Below are 16,867 nucleotides of genomic sequence, written 5' to 3' on the forward strand. Positions count from 1 at the left end.
AAAGGTGCTATATAAATAAAGTTTATTTTATTATTATTATTAATATTATTATTATTATTATAATATATGAGTGACTTGGAGAGGGCACCCAGTGGGCCTTTCTTGGACTAAACTTTCATGCAGAGATGTCATGCAGAAAGGAGTGCATCATATTTTGATACAGTTCACTTAAATATTAATAAGAATAATAATTTGTCAGCTAATCAAAACAATACTGAATCCACACCATACATATATGGATGTGAAATCCGTATTGTGGAAAAAGTCATTCTCTCACTCACCGAACAGCAGATGGACAGAGTTAGTTGCTAGCTGGTGAATATAGCGGATTATTTTGCAGCTCCGTGTCTGCTGCATGTGTAAATGTGCAACTTTTAACTGACAGCTTTGCCATATCAATTTTCTAAGGACATAAGATGTCAATATTGTGTTTACATCTTGTTTCTGCTGGCCACAAAAACACTTATTGCAGGTTTAAAAATCCCTGAAAATCTTGTTTCTGGTGACATCCAGAGGTTTAACTTGCTGCAGTGATGCAGTGATATATAAGTGTACTCCTGTACACTGTGACATCAGAAACATATCTGACCACACCCATCAATGATGTCGGGTGTGGTCAAAGGTGAAACAAACTTGAAACAGTAGTGTTTCATTCTCTGGTGTTAAGTTTTTCTTAATGTTTTGAGAATTAAAGTTAAACTCATGTTCATTTTGTGGAATTAAATCTTATGTAATATTAAAAAAAAAATGTTCTGAAGTTTTTGAGCACATTCATTTAGATTGGGGAACTTGAGCCATGTTGATATCTTGCTATAGCACTTGCTATATATTTGGCACAAAATGATTGTATGGAAGGATTTTAAACAATATTATTTAATCATAAACCAGCCTGAACTTGAATTCAACCTAGTTTTTCTCTGTCTCTCTGCCTATTCCAGCCACCTGTTGCCCCATCATCACACCCCATGGCTCCACCCAGCCCGAGCACCAACAGCAGCACCAACAACAGCAGCAGCAGTAGCACTGCAGGCTGGGACCAGCTCAGCAAAACAAACCTCTATATCCGAGGCCTGTCCCCTTCAACCACAGACCATGACCTGGTCAAGCTCTGTCAGCCGTGAGTATCGCACTTCCTCTCATCATTATCTGGTATTGATCGGCTATTGATTTTTTGGCCTACTTAGTTTCAGAGTCTAGTTTTAAATTGCAGTGGCAGTCACTTATTGATTTACATTTGGTAAAATACAAATAAGGTGTGAAAAGATAAAAGGTAAGATGTAATGCCATTTTACTAGTTCAATTACATGTTTATTAAAGATCAGAAAATTTATCAGGTGTTGTCTTTGTTGTAATTTATAGTTAAAGTACATTTTCTTCCTTTCTAATAATCTGACTGAATAATAAATTGAGCCCTATCAGTTGGTTTAAACATATTCCAAGAAAGAATTTAAAGATTTAATCATTTTTATAACGAATAGAGTTGTTTATATTTTAGATGATAAGAAATGAAACAGTATTGCCGGCTTCATTTGGATATGATATGAAAAATGATCTTAAAGACCACACAAGGACAGAGTGTAGATGATGTGCTACTTGACAGCATGTGGGGCACAGCAGCAGAGATTTCATATATCATGTGTGTGGATAAAGGGGAGATACTGTCAGCAGCAGGCTTGTCCATGGCTCTCTTTGTGCGCTGAATGCTTTATAATTGCCAAGCACAGAGACCACCCTGGTGGACTTTTATTTTCTGAGGCCCCATCTTCACAATGTAATACTGACTGAGAAGACAAAACTTTGAATGTTCTATTTTATCACTTCTTATGTAAATCTGTGGGCAAACAGGACTTTCTTTTTTCTTGGGCATTCAAACTGTCACAGGCGCATTAGTAACTATGTGTACATGTACAAGTAAATGTGCAACATTTTAATGGAACTGTAAGAGTGAGCGTGCTGTAGCCACACATGATTTGAGATTAAAGTTCAGATGGAGGAAAGGTCACAGGTTTGTGCTCTTTCACTCAGTTTAGCATTTAATCCCAGGCTGAAATATCCTCCTGGTTGACTGCAGGGTGGTTTATATCACTGTCAGGGTAGATTATATAAGTAATTTTTAACATGATATGTATAGACAGAATGTCTCTCTGCATTGTTGTGAACAGAAACTTCAAGATCCAGGGGTCAACAGGCACTTACAGCACACACATAGGTTGATTTGAAACTAAATAATTATATAACCAAGAAATAATTTGTTTATGAAGAACTTTGCACCCAACCAAAAGCCAACCAGTTGTGCGGGTTAACAATATTGTGGGTGATTTTGATTTTTGGAGTTGTCATATTGGGGTTGGGAAAATCTGAGTGAGTGAATTGGTGTAGAAAGGAATCAGCTCTGGATGAACAGCAGGAAAGGACGCCAGGTGTTGTGGAATGGCATCAGATTTGTGAACTGTTCTAGATTTGTGTGTTGAGAGACTGAGCCAGTGATTACTGCTAATTTTGTTCTGTCTTTCTAGTTGACTCAAATGGTTTTGTGTAGGACCTTGTATTGCATTAGTTTAATGGTTAAAAGTCATTGATTCTTTTCTAGACCTCTGCTAGTTTCACTGATTATTTTAATTAACTGTCCATATACTTATGGCCTGGACTGTAAAAGAAAATAAAAAGTTATTTTTTATAAAACAACCATTTTTAAATTGGCAGTGGAATGCAAAATTAAAGAAGTAAAATATGCTACATGTGAAAAGAAAAGAGAGAGAGAGAGAGCAGTTGGGGTTTTTACCCATTCACATCGATTCTGTACAGATACAGTTCCTGCATCAAAGCTTCTTGTACGAAAAGACTGTCTAGTAACATGGTATTTTCAGATGTTATCATTAGTACTTTCCTGTGGTCTGTGTGCATATCAATACTGCTCTGTTGAAACTATGGAAATGGTGTGTGCCAGACCACACAATCCTTTGCACACACGTACAGGTATCTGTAGTGTTGTATACAGTGAAAACCTAAATATGTAATGGAAATCATATGTCAGAACTTGAAATAATGTGATTCTTAATATAAAAAGATAGGAGAGTGATAATCCCAACTGCCCAGAGGCCTTAACAAGATGGTACCGAAGTGACCTGTCTTCTCCCAAGGGAGACTTTGGTGACTCTGTATAAAGTTTGATACAGTGGTTTAGTTTGGCTATAAAAAGGGACTGTTTAGCTTAGCACTCACATGGTGGGGATTTTCAGCACCACATGGAAACCACTTCCTGTTTCTCATGTTTTTACGGTGATGTCATAGATTGTTGCTCAACCCTCCCTCTCTGTGTGTTTTATAACTGGCTCTGTCTGGTATATAATCCTGCTAACAATGTCTCGCCTTTCTGCTCCTCCCATAGGTATGGCAAAATTGTGTCAACAAAGGCAATCCTGGACAAGACTACAAACAAATGTAAAGGTGTGTGACTTTTATTCTTTCCAGCAGCACCCTCTATTCTTTCTTTTATAATTAAGTATGAATAAGGAAATCTTATGAACTGCCCAGCTGGATATTCAACACCTTGCTGTGAGAGAGAATATCACTAGACCCCAATGTGTGAATTCTGCCTAAACCTCAAGTCATTTAACAGCTATGGAGTTGTCTCAGACGATCTGCTCACGTCAGGAAACAAGACAGCCAGGCTGCTTAAAGCTGCCTCCCAGCTCATGTTATTTTAAGCCTCAGCCCTTGTCTGTTGGTGTGTCACTGCTGTGGGTGGTTCTTCCGAAGAAGACCGACTCCTCCTCCTTCTACTGAATGACAGTGCTGGTTTTTTTCCAGTTTCTAATAGACTGCCCACCTGGCTAAAGAGAGACTTACTGATTCTCTCCAGTGCTGATGGGATTAAGAGAATGCTTTGTCACTCTCCTCTGGATTATACAGATGCCAGTTAATCGAAGGCTTTCTGTGAAATGGGACACCGTTAAATACCTTGTAAGGCTCTGACTGAATTTTAAATAGAACCCAGAGATGGCTTTGACAATCGCCTTTTGTGACCTTAAGTCTCACGCAATTCTTTATTCAACTAATAATCGACTGTTTTTTTCTAATTTCACACTTTATCATGATCCTTTTGCCACTAAGAGAAGCATTCATATTAAACTTTTAGTTCCAGTGTGACCCATTTCTCAGCTGAAAGAGCCCTGACATACAGTATTCACTATAATTTAGCTTGAATAGGTTAAATATTGCAGGTGTGGTACAGGCCAGAGACTGTAGTTTCACCCTGTTTGGACCTCCCTGGACAAAGAGCTGACCTGAGCCATGAATGTCACACTGGTATCTGCATCCTCAGCACTTTTCTACCTGTACTTACACACACACACACACACACACACACACACACACACACACACAAGCATACATACATACAAATTAGATAGACCTACATAATGCAAAAAGTATATAAAGTACATACTTCCTGTACAGTAACACAATATATGTATAGCTTCATTATAGTAGCACATTATATGCACAAATGAACACAGAGACCATCACCATCCATGACAGAGAGGCATTGGTTAGCCCACACAACACAGTGGCTCTGCCATTATCTGTACCAGCCATAGAGTAATGCTCTAAATGTGCTACTTGTCTCCTCAGGATATGGCTTTGTGGACTTTGACAGCCCTGCTGCAGCTCAGAAAGCTGTCGCTGCCCTGAAGACTACTGGTGTCCAAGCTCAGATGGCAAAGGTGAGGATTCATTACAGTCTAATCCCGATATCACATCCATACCAGTCACCCATTAACACTGTTTCTCCTCCATCTGGTTGGTCAGCCGGTTTAAACCTAATCCTTGTGGTATTACATAGCAGGACTGGAATCCATGACTGCTAGGTGAATGCTCCCCAACACTTGGTCTGTAGACCGCTCGGTGACTCTGGGATCACTGACTTGAATTGTGAAGGAAGCCAGTGCTGAAAACAGTGTGTATTTGTGCGTGTGTGTTTATGGAACTCAGCACCAGATTTCCTAAGGCACGCTTGTACATTTTCAGGAGAAACTGTGACACGTGAACCAGGTTGTTGCAGTTTGCAAACAAAGTATCAGTTTGCATGTGAATAGTGTGAGTGCCTGCATGTGAGGCTCTGTCCTTTCTGCACACACATTTAACCAAGGACTGCACAAATAATAGGTAGAGAGAGATGTTAATACAGGCTGAGTACGGTCATGGAAATTGCAATAATTATTAATGAACACAATATCATATAATCGTGGAACAGCAACCAAACAACAGTAGATGGACTGCTGTGGTTTGTGTTCATTAGACTTGAATTTGAACTTTGGTGACACATTACTGTATCAACACCATTTGAGATTAGAGTTCAAATGAAGGGAAAAGGTCATAAGTTCATGTTCTTTCACCCAGTTTAGCATTTAGTGTAATCCCTGGCTAAAATATCCTCTTGGTTGTCTGCAGGATACATCAAGGCTTATATTACTGTCATTGTAGATTATATAGGTGATTTTTAACAAGAATGCCTCTCCACATTATTGAATACATAAACTTCACAATAGAAACTACTGTACAAATAGAAAACTCCGTCTAGGGATCAGCAGGCACTTACAGCATAGATAGATATTTAGATAGATAGATAGATAGATAGATAGATAGATAGATAGATAGATAGATAGATAGATAGATAGATAGATAGATAGATAGATAAGGGTGGTTTGAAATAAAAATAATTATATTACTTTATGAACAATTTTGCAGGCAAACAGTACCCAGCCAGTTGTCTGGTGGATTCCAGATGTGGCTCTTTTAATGTCTGATACAGTGGTTTTGAAAAAAGGGACTGTTTAGCTTACCACTCACACAGTGGGGACTTTCAGCCCCACATGAAAACCACTTCCTGTTTCTCATATTTTTATAGTGATGTCATTTATCGTTGCTCAACCCTTTGTTTTTTTACTGTGGTGAGACATTGCTATTTCAACACCATTTCCACCTGCCACCTCTTCCACGCTGAGGTGCCAGTGCTCTGTCTCTTCCTTATTTGTTTTATTCTCTCATTTTATTCTTTTTCATTTGCAATAAAGTCCATAGTATAGTTAATGCAGGGTTAATACAACACACATACTGTATGTGTTGCACCAAATCTGGCCCTTAAAGTTAAAATGAATTTGATAATATGCTGATGTGTTCATACATGGCCGAGAGATCCCACATGGGCTGACAGAAAGGATTCAGATGTGAAGGTGCCAATAGTCAGACTATAGCATGTAGAGATCAGTGTTGCTTGATAATGTGTGAATGTGTCTCTACAGTCTGTGCAGCAACTGAGACTAATAGCTCAGCACTCTAATACATACGTCTAGCATCTCCTGCTGAAAGATACTTAAACCTCTCAAAAATTAATGTTCAACAAATGAGGCTTCATGCTGCAAATATGTTTGAAACATTGGAGAACATTTCAGGAAATACAGATAAACACATCCCTCTTTGTCACTGAAGAAGTTGGAGCTTTAGTACATTGGCAAATTAATTGTGCCCAGTGTTGTGTGGACAGAGTCATTCAAGGTTTCAACACACTACACATACAGTTTTTTTTTGTTCTCAATACAATATAGCAGATTATCAGATGAGGGGCTTTAAAGTAAGGTCATTTTACTTTTGACATTATACTTGTCTCTGACATCAGAAAAGGAAGTAAATAATTGTGTGTTGTTATGGTAACAGGGACCACTCGGGGAAAATTAGTTCCCATACAGCACTGAGCAAGAACCCTTAGCCTCATTTCCCTGTCTGGGGATCTGTGGAGCTTCTTGACATGCCTCTGTGCACCCATTTTACTTTTTTTAATTAAAAGAGAGCAGCTTTGAGGGGCATGCCTAAGTTTAATCTTTGTATTGTGGAAGGTAAATGCCATTATAAAGTGTGAGCCTTTCACTCCAGCTTTATTCACACTCTTGCAGAAGCTTGTTTGGGCTTAATGGACTCTCTGACAAAGGTTCCCTTTCCTGTTTTTTCATCTGCTCAGGCATCCTTCAACAGACTTTCTCTCATTATTATTTCAAAGGCAGGTGGTGGGAAGGGGCCAGATAAGAGTTTCCCTTCTTTTTACCTTATATTATTTTATCTTTCTCTCTATACATATAAGGGATTAACCCCACATTCGTATATAAAGTTTTTCGTTAAGGCTAAGTTAATATAGGCTTTAAGATGGTTTTTATCAGGTTGTGTTAATTTAATTTGTAGAGTAACAGCATTGTTTTAGATTGTTTGTTGTGACTGGAAAGTAGCAGTTTAATCCCTAGATCAGCAGTATAAACTGGGTAGGGTATGTGAAAGAGCAGCACGTGCCCGTTCTTCATTCCCACCGCCTTAGTGCCCTTGAGGAAGACACTTAATGTCCCTACTTCTCCAGCGGAGCGGCCCTCAGTGGACAACAGATACGACTGAGGCTGTACTGGGCATCTGCCAAGTGTGAATGTGGAGCAGTGTGCCCTGAAGAGAACAGTATTTATGCTCTTTGCAGTAAATCAAATTAATTTTACATCATTTCATACTCCCTGTCTCTGTAGCAAGAGAAAGAGTAATACCCCTTCATCAACGGTATCTCTCTTCGTCAGCTTTTCATCCACAAGCATGTGTCACTTACAGTTTGTGACATTTGATGCAAAAAAGATGCCTTATCTCACTTCTTTCTTTCTTTCAGAATTCTCTCAAGTAATGGTACAGTCAGTCTTACAACAGAAGAGCTGATATGGTTAAATTTGCTACATCAATAAAAAACGTGGTCATTCGTACCTTACCCTCAACCCTATTTTTCTAGAATTGTAACTATGTGACATTAAAGACTAGGTCAAAATTAATCTTGCATAAAGTGATGATGGGTGAGGATGGCAACAGAAAAGAAATCAGCTTCCTGTTATTAACAATTTATCAGTTGCCTCACTGGGGGGGTCATTTAGGTTTATCCTAGCAGGATAAATGCTCCGCTCTGCCACCAAACAGCTAAAAGCTAAAGAAAAAAAAAAGAAAGAAGGGAAGCAGCCTTCTCTGCTTTTGGACAAAATTTGTGCATGTGTACAAGCATACACGTGTGTATACCCCCATGTGTGAAAAGCAGGTAGGAGCATTACTGGTCTCCTGCTCCCCTTTGAGTTTATTAGAGCTGTGCAAAGCTGAAGTGCTGAAACACATCCCTGCACCCCTCATTCTCATCCTCATCCTCTCATCTCTCCTTCCATCTCTTTTCAGGACCACTTTGTCTGCCTGAAAAACCTGAAAAACATTACTTGGGTTTTGTTGCATTGCAGACTATAGCCCACTTGTTGTCCTCTAATTGTGAAATGTTTATTTTTCTGTCAGTGTATTACTTTTAGTAAGTCAGTCTGGTCCTATAGCTGATTCTGAATGCAACACACCGTTGATGAATTGTAATGGTGAGAGGCTGCTCCCCAGAGACTTGTAGCCATGTCTTTTGTTTCTGCTGATGCTATTAAAATACAGCAAGAAATCAGCTGATGTGAGCCTTAAGCCAACGTGGGCTGCATGCAGATAGTGACCCTTTATTACCTATAACCCCCAACAGAGACAAACAGGAAGAAGCAGAGACATGATAGCCACATTACTGAGGTCTGTATTAAAAGTCTATTGAATGTTTAGGTATTTCAAGGGATAAATTATATGGAATTGCAAAGAAACTTCTACTTCCCTCCTCTTTTCATCCTTCTTTACATAGCTACATTATTGAGGCCACTTTGAATGTGATGCAATTAGAAATGTATGTTAACCAGTGTGTTTCAAGCATTACCAGTAGTGTAATTACATTACCTCTGGCTTCTTCTTCTCTCTCTCTCTCTCTCTCTTTCTCTCTCTCTCTCTCTCTCTCTGTGACCATATAGCAACAAGAACAAGACCCTACAAACTTGTATATCTCCAACTTGCCTTTGTCTATGGATGAGCAGGAGCTAGAGAATATGTTAAAGCACTACGGCCAGGTCATATCCACACGCATCCTGAGAGACTCCAGTGGAACCAGCAGAGGAGTGGGCTTTGCCAGGTCAGTTACGTGTGTAATTTATTGTCAGGGACTCATGCAACTGAAACAACATTAAGAAGTTTTTACTGGTGCTACATATACTGTAGCATTTTAAAATCAATAAATGTAAACTATGTCAAATATGACACATTGTTATGACCAAACTAAATCCATGGTTTCCAACTGAGATGACTGACATCCTCTTCTGGCCTCTACCTAACGTTTTTTTTTTTTACATCAGATCAGGTATGGCAGGAAATTCGTGTGATGGCTTCATGGCTAAAATAGATCCCTTCACAGCAGTAAACAGGAAGAGACCAGTATTCGGATGGAATATTATGCCAGAGACAGGGGAAATGAGACAAGTGGCAAAATTCCTAACAATGCCAGAGGATTGAGATCAAGGCTACTATTCTAAACCAATTACTAAAGATAAAGTGACATTTAATAATGTTACATATAACAGCTTTCAAATTGTTCCAAAAGATTAAAAATACACAGAGCTTTCTCCTCATCCATTAAATGCAGAATGTGTTTCATTTCTAAAATTAATAAGTAAAAAAAAAAAAATTGCTTTGTTGTTGATAGCACGGCGGAAAGAACAGTTCATGTATGGACAAATGGAAACTCCTTTAAAAAATACTTTCACAATGACTGGTTGATTTAATTATAGTGGTAATACTGGCTTCTGCCAGTCATGCTTGCATAACCAGAAGTTTGATAGAAACACCTGACAGGCAAGGTAGTGGTCATGACAGACGACACAAAAACATCAAAATACATCATAGGAATGTTTGTTTGTGTAGACATGCACTAATGAGTTTGTGTAGTAAAATGGTGAAAATATAGTTGTACACTTGGAGATAAAAATCTTTTATTTTGAGCCACCTTTTCTACTGAACCAGAAAGGAAGCCGATCTTGGAAAGCACCTGCTCACACCCTCAGTTATTGCTGATGTTATGGAAATGTTATGTTACGTTCTGTTTGTCTTTTATAACTTTAGAATGGAGTCAACTGAAAAATGTGATGCTGTCATTTCTCACTTCAATGGCAAGTTTATCAAGACACCTGCAGGTGTTCCAGGTAAGACATACTATATAATTATCTTGTATTTGCAGACATACACTGGGGAATTGTAATGTAAAATGATCTAGCCATGCCATGAAAATAATATGTAAAAGAAAATAATAGGATTTGTCCCTAATGTGCACAGTCTTCATAGGTTAATAGGTTAGGGTAATAGTTGTACAGACAGAATGAAGTGATCGGCCAACTGATTCATGCTTCCAACAGGAGTCAGTGAGTCTGCTGGTAAAGAGCTCATATACACTCAGCCTTAAGAGGCAGAGCACAGACAAAGAAAACAAGAGAGAGAGAGCTGCTCTGTGTGGCCTCCACTACCTCGCTAAGTTTTTTAATTGGATTATTAGACTGAAATAGTCTCTGCTGGCCTTTCCTCCTTTAGGAAGGGGAGGGGATTACAGCTCCACAGCTGCCAAATTAGATGTCTGTGTTCTCAGACTGCCTAGTAAATGTGCATTCCCAGGCTTTAGGGACTAAAGTAAGCAATGACAGATAGCAATTGTCTTTGTGATAGTCTCTATTTAAGACACACTTTTATTTTGTTCTCTCACCATTTCTCGTTTTTTAGTACCCCCCGAACCCTTGCTGTGCAAGTTTGCTGATGGAGGCCAAAAAAAGAGACAAAGTCAGAATAAATTTGCCCAGAATGGTCGGGGTTGGGCAAGGGACGGTGATTCGAGACTGGTAAGTGGCATCAAGGATGGACTGAGTGGCTGATGGGAATCAATCCATGAACATATGGAAATAATAAAGGATAAACTTCAGGTGTTAAATAATAAACAGCAGAGAATATGACAACCAAAAAAGAAGCACTTTTGAGCGACTGTTGCTAAAGATTCATCTAAAGGAATAAATTACATGTACAGTATAACATTTGTCACTCTGAAGTGCTTTTGATTTTTATTGAGTTGCAATTCTGGTCATACTCTCTGCTGTTTATTGTAAAGTCTTGTGTAGTCAAGAGCGCCCTCTTTCAGTTTTGAGTGTAATAGTTACACTGTAGACTGTAGTACAATGCTATTGTGTTTGAGTTGCGTGCATCGGCCAGACCTGTGCTGTCCTTTTCCCCCAGGCTGGAATGACACTCACATATGACCCCAGTGCAGCTGCTATGCAGAATGGGTGAGCTACAACAACATATTAGATTACACTGTCGTGACCGATATATGTGTGCCTAATTTACTTTGTTGTTTTAATGAAATACACTTCATTATGTGTCCACAGATTTTTCCCACCAGCATACAGTATTTCAAACAGGATGATTGCTCAAACGTCCATGTCTCCTTACATGTCTCCAGTTTCTACATACCAGGTTTGAATGCTTCTCTTCAGTGGTGTATATGTAGCTCTGATAAAAAGCAATGCTTGCAATAGTTTAAAAAAACATTTTATTCAGCAGTTTTACACGCAGTAACTCAGCATTTATTATATTTATTTATTCATTTATTTATAAATGTGTCATCCCAATTCAGAGACATGTCCTTTGGGGTTTTGGACATGTAGGTTAAATGTAACAAAGGGCGTTGGGGCCCTTCATGCCTGATGCTGTGCCAATCACAGTAGCATGTGATCTCTGGAAATAGCAGCTCTTCAGTGCCTGTGTGTTTACAGAGTGTTTTTGTGTGATGTTCCAGGTGCAGAACCCATCCTGGGTGCCTCATCAACAGTACATCATGCAGCACCCAGTAAGAGCAAAAACTCTTCACCTTCTCATCATCACTGTCTTCATCACAATTCTCTCTCCCTTTTCTCTTTTCTCTATTTCATAAAAACATTTCTCTGTGTGGTTGTTACAGAATTGAAACATTTTTCTGTAAACAACCAGACACAATATGGAAGAGTAGTAGTCACACATAAGGTGACACTGATCCTTGAGGATTTACTGTGCTAAAGTGTTTGTATAGGGATATAAAATTGACTGCTTTAGAGACACTATATAAAGATGTTTATTTGATGATACATGCAGAATATTTTATAACAGATGGGTTTGAATTGAGAGAGAAGAGTCCTTTCTTGCTTTGAAAATGAGCCAAACGTAGACAAGAAAACACTGTTAGATGCATCAAGCTGGCCAAGGTGCTTATAGACACCTTGTTCAACTTGTGACGACTCACCTTATGCTGTGGGCAGGCGATAAGAAGTCTTGAGATTATTCAGTTTCGTTTTCTCATCTGGCATAAAGTAACCTTTAATCGCTCAGATTTTTGAAAAGTATTTCAGTTTTACAAAAAGATACTCCACCAGCTGCAAACATTCCTCTCTCACCCGCATTCACTTCTCTTCCAGGGAACAGTGATATCGCCCTCTATGGACCCATCTTTGTCACTGCAGCCTACTTCTATGATGGCCCCCCTTTCACAGCAGATGAGTCACCTCTCTCTGGGCAGTGCAGGAACGGTGAGACAATTCTACATGGAATCAGAAATGATTTCACACATTATACTTATTTGAGAGTAAGGTGATTAATTGTGCGTCATTAAACTGTAAAACATATACATTATGAATATGATCTCAATGTGTTTATCTCTCCTTTCGTCATTGTGCAGTTTATGGCCGCCAACACAGCTATGCAAGGAGCATATATCCCACAGTATGCACACATGCAGACAACTACTGTTCCTGTGGAGGTATGTTTTAACATCGGTGCTGCCCTCTGTGTATAAAACATTATCTTCATTTAAAACAGCAGCTAGTTGTAAGCAAAATGGCAGTGGCAAAGAATTATCTCACTCTCTCTTCCAGGAAAATGGTGCACACTCACAAGTGGACTCATCCAGAAATCATTCCCCATATCCATACCAACAAACCAAGTAGTGCTGAGGTAACACTTGTACAACAGCTAAAACAATCATGTCTACAAACGCAATGGACGCTAAGGATCTTTTCACTGTTTTGCACAGGTTCTGCAAATGTTTAAGTGAGACTATTTTTGGTATCATTTCAGAGAGAATACCTGAGTTCATCAAATGATTCAAATTATATTAAAAAAAAAAAAAAAAGTTTTGAAAAAGTTTTATTTTCATACTAGAACGTTTATTTTTTACCAAGGATTGCTGCAGGATACAAGAAAGAATCATGTGACTAGTTGTTTCAAGTGCATGATAGTCAATATGTCTTTTGTTAATATTTCCAGATTTTTTTTTTCTTGAAGATTTTTTCAGCCAGACATTTCTAAAATAATGTTTTTGTGCTTGCTGTGTGAGTGTTGCGATGGTGAAGTATTAATTGTTGTTTTCTTGTAAAGTGATTTCTCCTAGTACTTTAGATTGATCTTGCTGTCTGATTAAGATTATTTGCCTTAATAGTTGTGATACAATAGTTGTACAGACCACAGCAGAGTGGCAATAAGCAAAAGCTAATTCCTTTGAAATCAGCCACATAAGACTTTTAAAAACAAAAAAAATAAAACCTGTGTTTTTGCTTTTTCCCTCCCAGAACTGCTAGAAAAGTGGATGTAATTTTAGAGAAAAATGTTTTGAATGAAATGACTCCACATCTGATGATTTTATTGGATGTAATATTTATTTAGTGAGAAGGCCCTACATGTTTCTGGATGTTGGAATGATGAAAGATCACCTTTTGAATCTTGCCTTTTTGAATACTTGGTATTGTAGAGTAGCTGAAATTGATCTTTGTGGGGTGGGGGATGAGATGGGACTAATGTATTTTGTTTGTTGGTTGTGCTTTCGTCTTTTTGGGTGATGTTAATTGTTATTTTGATGGATGTCTTTTTCACTTTTATTTGAAAACCTAACAGGAAAACATGGACTCATGATTGTGCAAAAAACTCATCAAAGCCTTGTAATAGAACTTAGAGTTACAGAGTTAGGGGGTAAAATGAGATGAATATGTGCATTTAATTGCACCTCACTCTTTGACAGGAAACAAACAACCTTGGCACTTTCAATCGTAGTTTACTCCACCAAAGATCGTGAGCTAGTACACGGAGGAAATAGCATCATTTGTCTCTTTAACTGCAAATAAGATTGCAGTTTGGACAGTGTGCCTTTTTTGTACATTTACATTCAGTTTTCATAGGTATTAGTACAGTGCAGACACACACACAAGCATGAAGGAAGGCCTGGATCCAACAAGTGCCACAGATGAATTTCATACTTACAGAAAATGCAACATTATAGTAAAAATTAAGTTTAAAATAAAATAATTGAAACAATGAAAGGACAGTGCTATAATAGCAGTCTGGTATGGCATAGCACTCAAAAAAATAAGTCTGATTTTTTTTTTTTTTTTTTGATCACAGTAGATTAAAGCAGGCTTTTTGATTAAGGTGTCCTCTAATAAGCCTGTGATTCGACCTGATGGTCAGTCTGACCAATTATCTACCTCAGAGTTTTCTTTCTCCTCTGTATTAGGTCGGGTTAGCAGGTCCAGCCCGCCCTTCCAGACCAAATGCCACGCTCAGGAGCTGGCCACATACAGCTGTTTCCTTTCAGGTTGTTTTGAATACTTTTTGATTTTCTCATCAGACCTATTTTTTTATGATGTATTATTGTAATCATTGGGAGGGGGCAGCACGTTTCTACTCATGTGTATGCATTCAGTTTTTATAGTTTCGAAAAAGCTGCTGCTTTTATGACAATAGATTCCAGAGGCGGATCTAAGATCTTTAAGACCAACAATAACAATGAAGCTTCGTGGTGTTTACTGGATCTCTGCTCCTTTAAACAAGCATGTTTGTTGCTTTGTCTTGGGTCTAGACAAACTCGCAGCAGCATTTCCTCTGTAGTTAACTAGGATGTGCAACAAATGTAGGGCCGCTATACTTGAGATTTCTGTGTAATGCCTGAGACTGAGAAGTAATACTGTCTTGTGAGGTTTATGCTGCTAATGGTGTCTGAACCAAGTGCCATAGTATCTGGATCAAGAGTTGCAGAGGTGCATCAAAGAAAATTGCTCATATAGGTCACCATCATGTTGAACAGTCACTAAGTTATATGAAAAAGTTCTAATTTATGAAAATTTTTGTACAGACAGCTTAAGGAAAGAAAGAGATTTTCATAGTGCTAGATGAAAGTTTATTGTTTTTTTTTTTTTTTTTACTTGTGCTACAAATGCCAGTGGTAACTTGTATGTACAGTTTAAGAAACCTTCCTCTGTATTTTTGTTTTGTAGTGTTTGTTAAAGCCAAAGACTTCTGCTTTTTTTTAGTAGCTTGTTGCCTAAGGTTTATTCTGTTCATTTCTTTGACATTTTTTGAATAAAAAAATTAAAAATGTTCACCTTTTATTCTGCTGTAAGTCTAGTGTCTATTTACAAGAGCTGCTGTTCTTTATGGTGAACCCTGAGTAAACCGGTTCCTGTTTTAATTGAGTATAGCCATTTGGCAACCTTGCATTGTCTAATGATGAAATTATGTAAACATCTTTTGTATAGCTTGCCAGTAAATTGTTTTTAAATAGTTGAACAATAAATTTTAATATGTCTGTTATGGGAGCTTGGCTGCAGCTTCAGAGGGCTGAAATCCAAACACTGCCTCGCACTTTGTCTCTCACTTTCAGTTTATGTTTAATAAAGAATCTGGCTTTATCAGAAATTTGGAAAATATTTATGCATTCATGAATTACCTGGCTTCAGACAGCTTGAAAATAACGTTTTGCTCAATTTATGAAGATTGTCAAACACAGAAATATATGCCATAAGAAAATAGGTGATTTATTTTGATATAGATGTAGATCTTTGTCATTGCAAGAAGTCCACTCATTGAATTAATGAGAGACTGAGACTTGCAGCTGCCTAGAAACATTTCACCATGGAGTGAATAACTGATGATGCTTTCTTCTAAAAATGTGTCTCTTTAGTGTACATCACAAAAGAATCAAAGATTACACCAAGCCTACCCCATCTTTAATAACTATCAGACAGTTTAAGTCCTCTACAATTTAGCAAATACATTAATGTCATCACTCATAATAATATCTGCACTTAAGATCAGCCTTGTCTCAGTGTTCATAAAGGAAATGTTTTCCTCCATTGCATTCCTCCGATTAGGATGTTATAATTGTACTGTAGCTCTGTTGAGATGGACGACCAGTATTTACTTTTCTGTACTTTCAACCCAAAAGGGTGAGGACCTGGTAAGGACTATATAAACACTGTCACATGGTATTGTTGATAACATGCATGGCCTGGACAGGGTGAGTTATGAGTATCAGGAGGTATGGCATAGGGTGGGTGGATGGGGGCGTCTGTGAGCAGGCCTTGCCATGGCAGATGGGTCCCCACGGTATCCTGCAGGGTGTTGTGCCACCCTACGGGAAGCCACCAGCTCCAGACGAGGAGCAAAATTCACACTCCAGCTGTCTGTGTTTGTGCCACCTGCGCCTACAAGCGATGGAGTTGAAACCCCCTCTTCCACCTGACCAACAACCATTCTGCCCCTTGGGCTTGCTGTCCCCCCCCCCTCACCTGCTCAGGTAGGAAGCATCCTCCACCCATATTATTTTTGATATCTGCAGTTTAGGAAGAGGGAAGTGCTTCATTGTGTAAACTGATGTAATAAAAGTAATTATAAACCATACTGATTGTGATTATTCAGGCAGGACTTATTATAACACTAGATATGTTAATAATGACAGAGTAGATACAGGGGTCTGGACACAACAACACAACATAATGCAATCAACTGCAACAACAAATACAAATAGACTGCTAATATATATATATATATATGTGTCACACGGTGAGGTCAAGTTTGGGTTTGTCCTGTCTCCATGTCTTGTCATTTCCTGTTTTATTTTGAA

At 38.4% G+C, this 16,867-nt stretch overlaps 1 protein-coding gene across 2 annotated transcripts in view; it reads left to right on the forward strand.

Annotated features, from left to right (window-relative positions):
* rbms1b (RNA binding motif, single stranded interacting protein 1b) overlaps nt 1-15,353 on the forward strand; it is a 21,268-nt gene extending 5,915 nt beyond the window's left edge. Inside the window, exons 2-14 of one of the 2 annotated variants that reach the window (XM_023405565.2) lie at nt 939-1,117; nt 3,389-3,447; nt 4,633-4,724; nt 8,886-9,043; nt 10,027-10,106; nt 10,675-10,790; nt 11,179-11,228; nt 11,331-11,418; nt 11,741-11,791; nt 12,393-12,503; nt 12,653-12,733; nt 12,849-12,927; nt 14,480-15,353. In XM_023405565.2, the coding sequence (XP_023261333.1) occupies nt 939-1,117; nt 3,389-3,447; nt 4,633-4,724; nt 8,886-9,043; nt 10,027-10,106; nt 10,675-10,790; nt 11,179-11,228; nt 11,331-11,418; nt 11,741-11,791; nt 12,393-12,503; nt 12,653-12,733; nt 12,849-12,920 (1,137 nt within the window). In that variant the 3' untranslated portion in view covers nt 12,921-12,927; nt 14,480-15,353. Of the gene's footprint in view, nt 1-938; nt 1,118-3,388; nt 3,448-4,632; nt 4,725-8,885; nt 9,044-10,026; nt 10,107-10,674; nt 10,791-11,178; nt 11,229-11,330; nt 11,419-11,740; nt 11,792-12,392; nt 12,504-12,652; nt 12,734-12,848 lie in introns of both variants that reach the window. The other variant, XM_023405563.2, reaches the window with a different exon arrangement.
* The last annotated feature ends 1,514 nt before the right edge of the window (nt 15,354-16,867 follow it).

Source organism: Seriola lalandi, unplaced genomic scaffold, assembly GCF_002814215.2.
Source record: "Seriola lalandi dorsalis isolate HSWRI2012SDOR001 ecotype SW California unplaced genomic scaffold, Sedor1 jcf7180002054279, whole genome shotgun sequence".
NCBI classification, from domain to species: domain Eukaryota; kingdom Metazoa; phylum Chordata; class Actinopteri; order Carangiformes; family Carangidae; genus Seriola; species Seriola lalandi.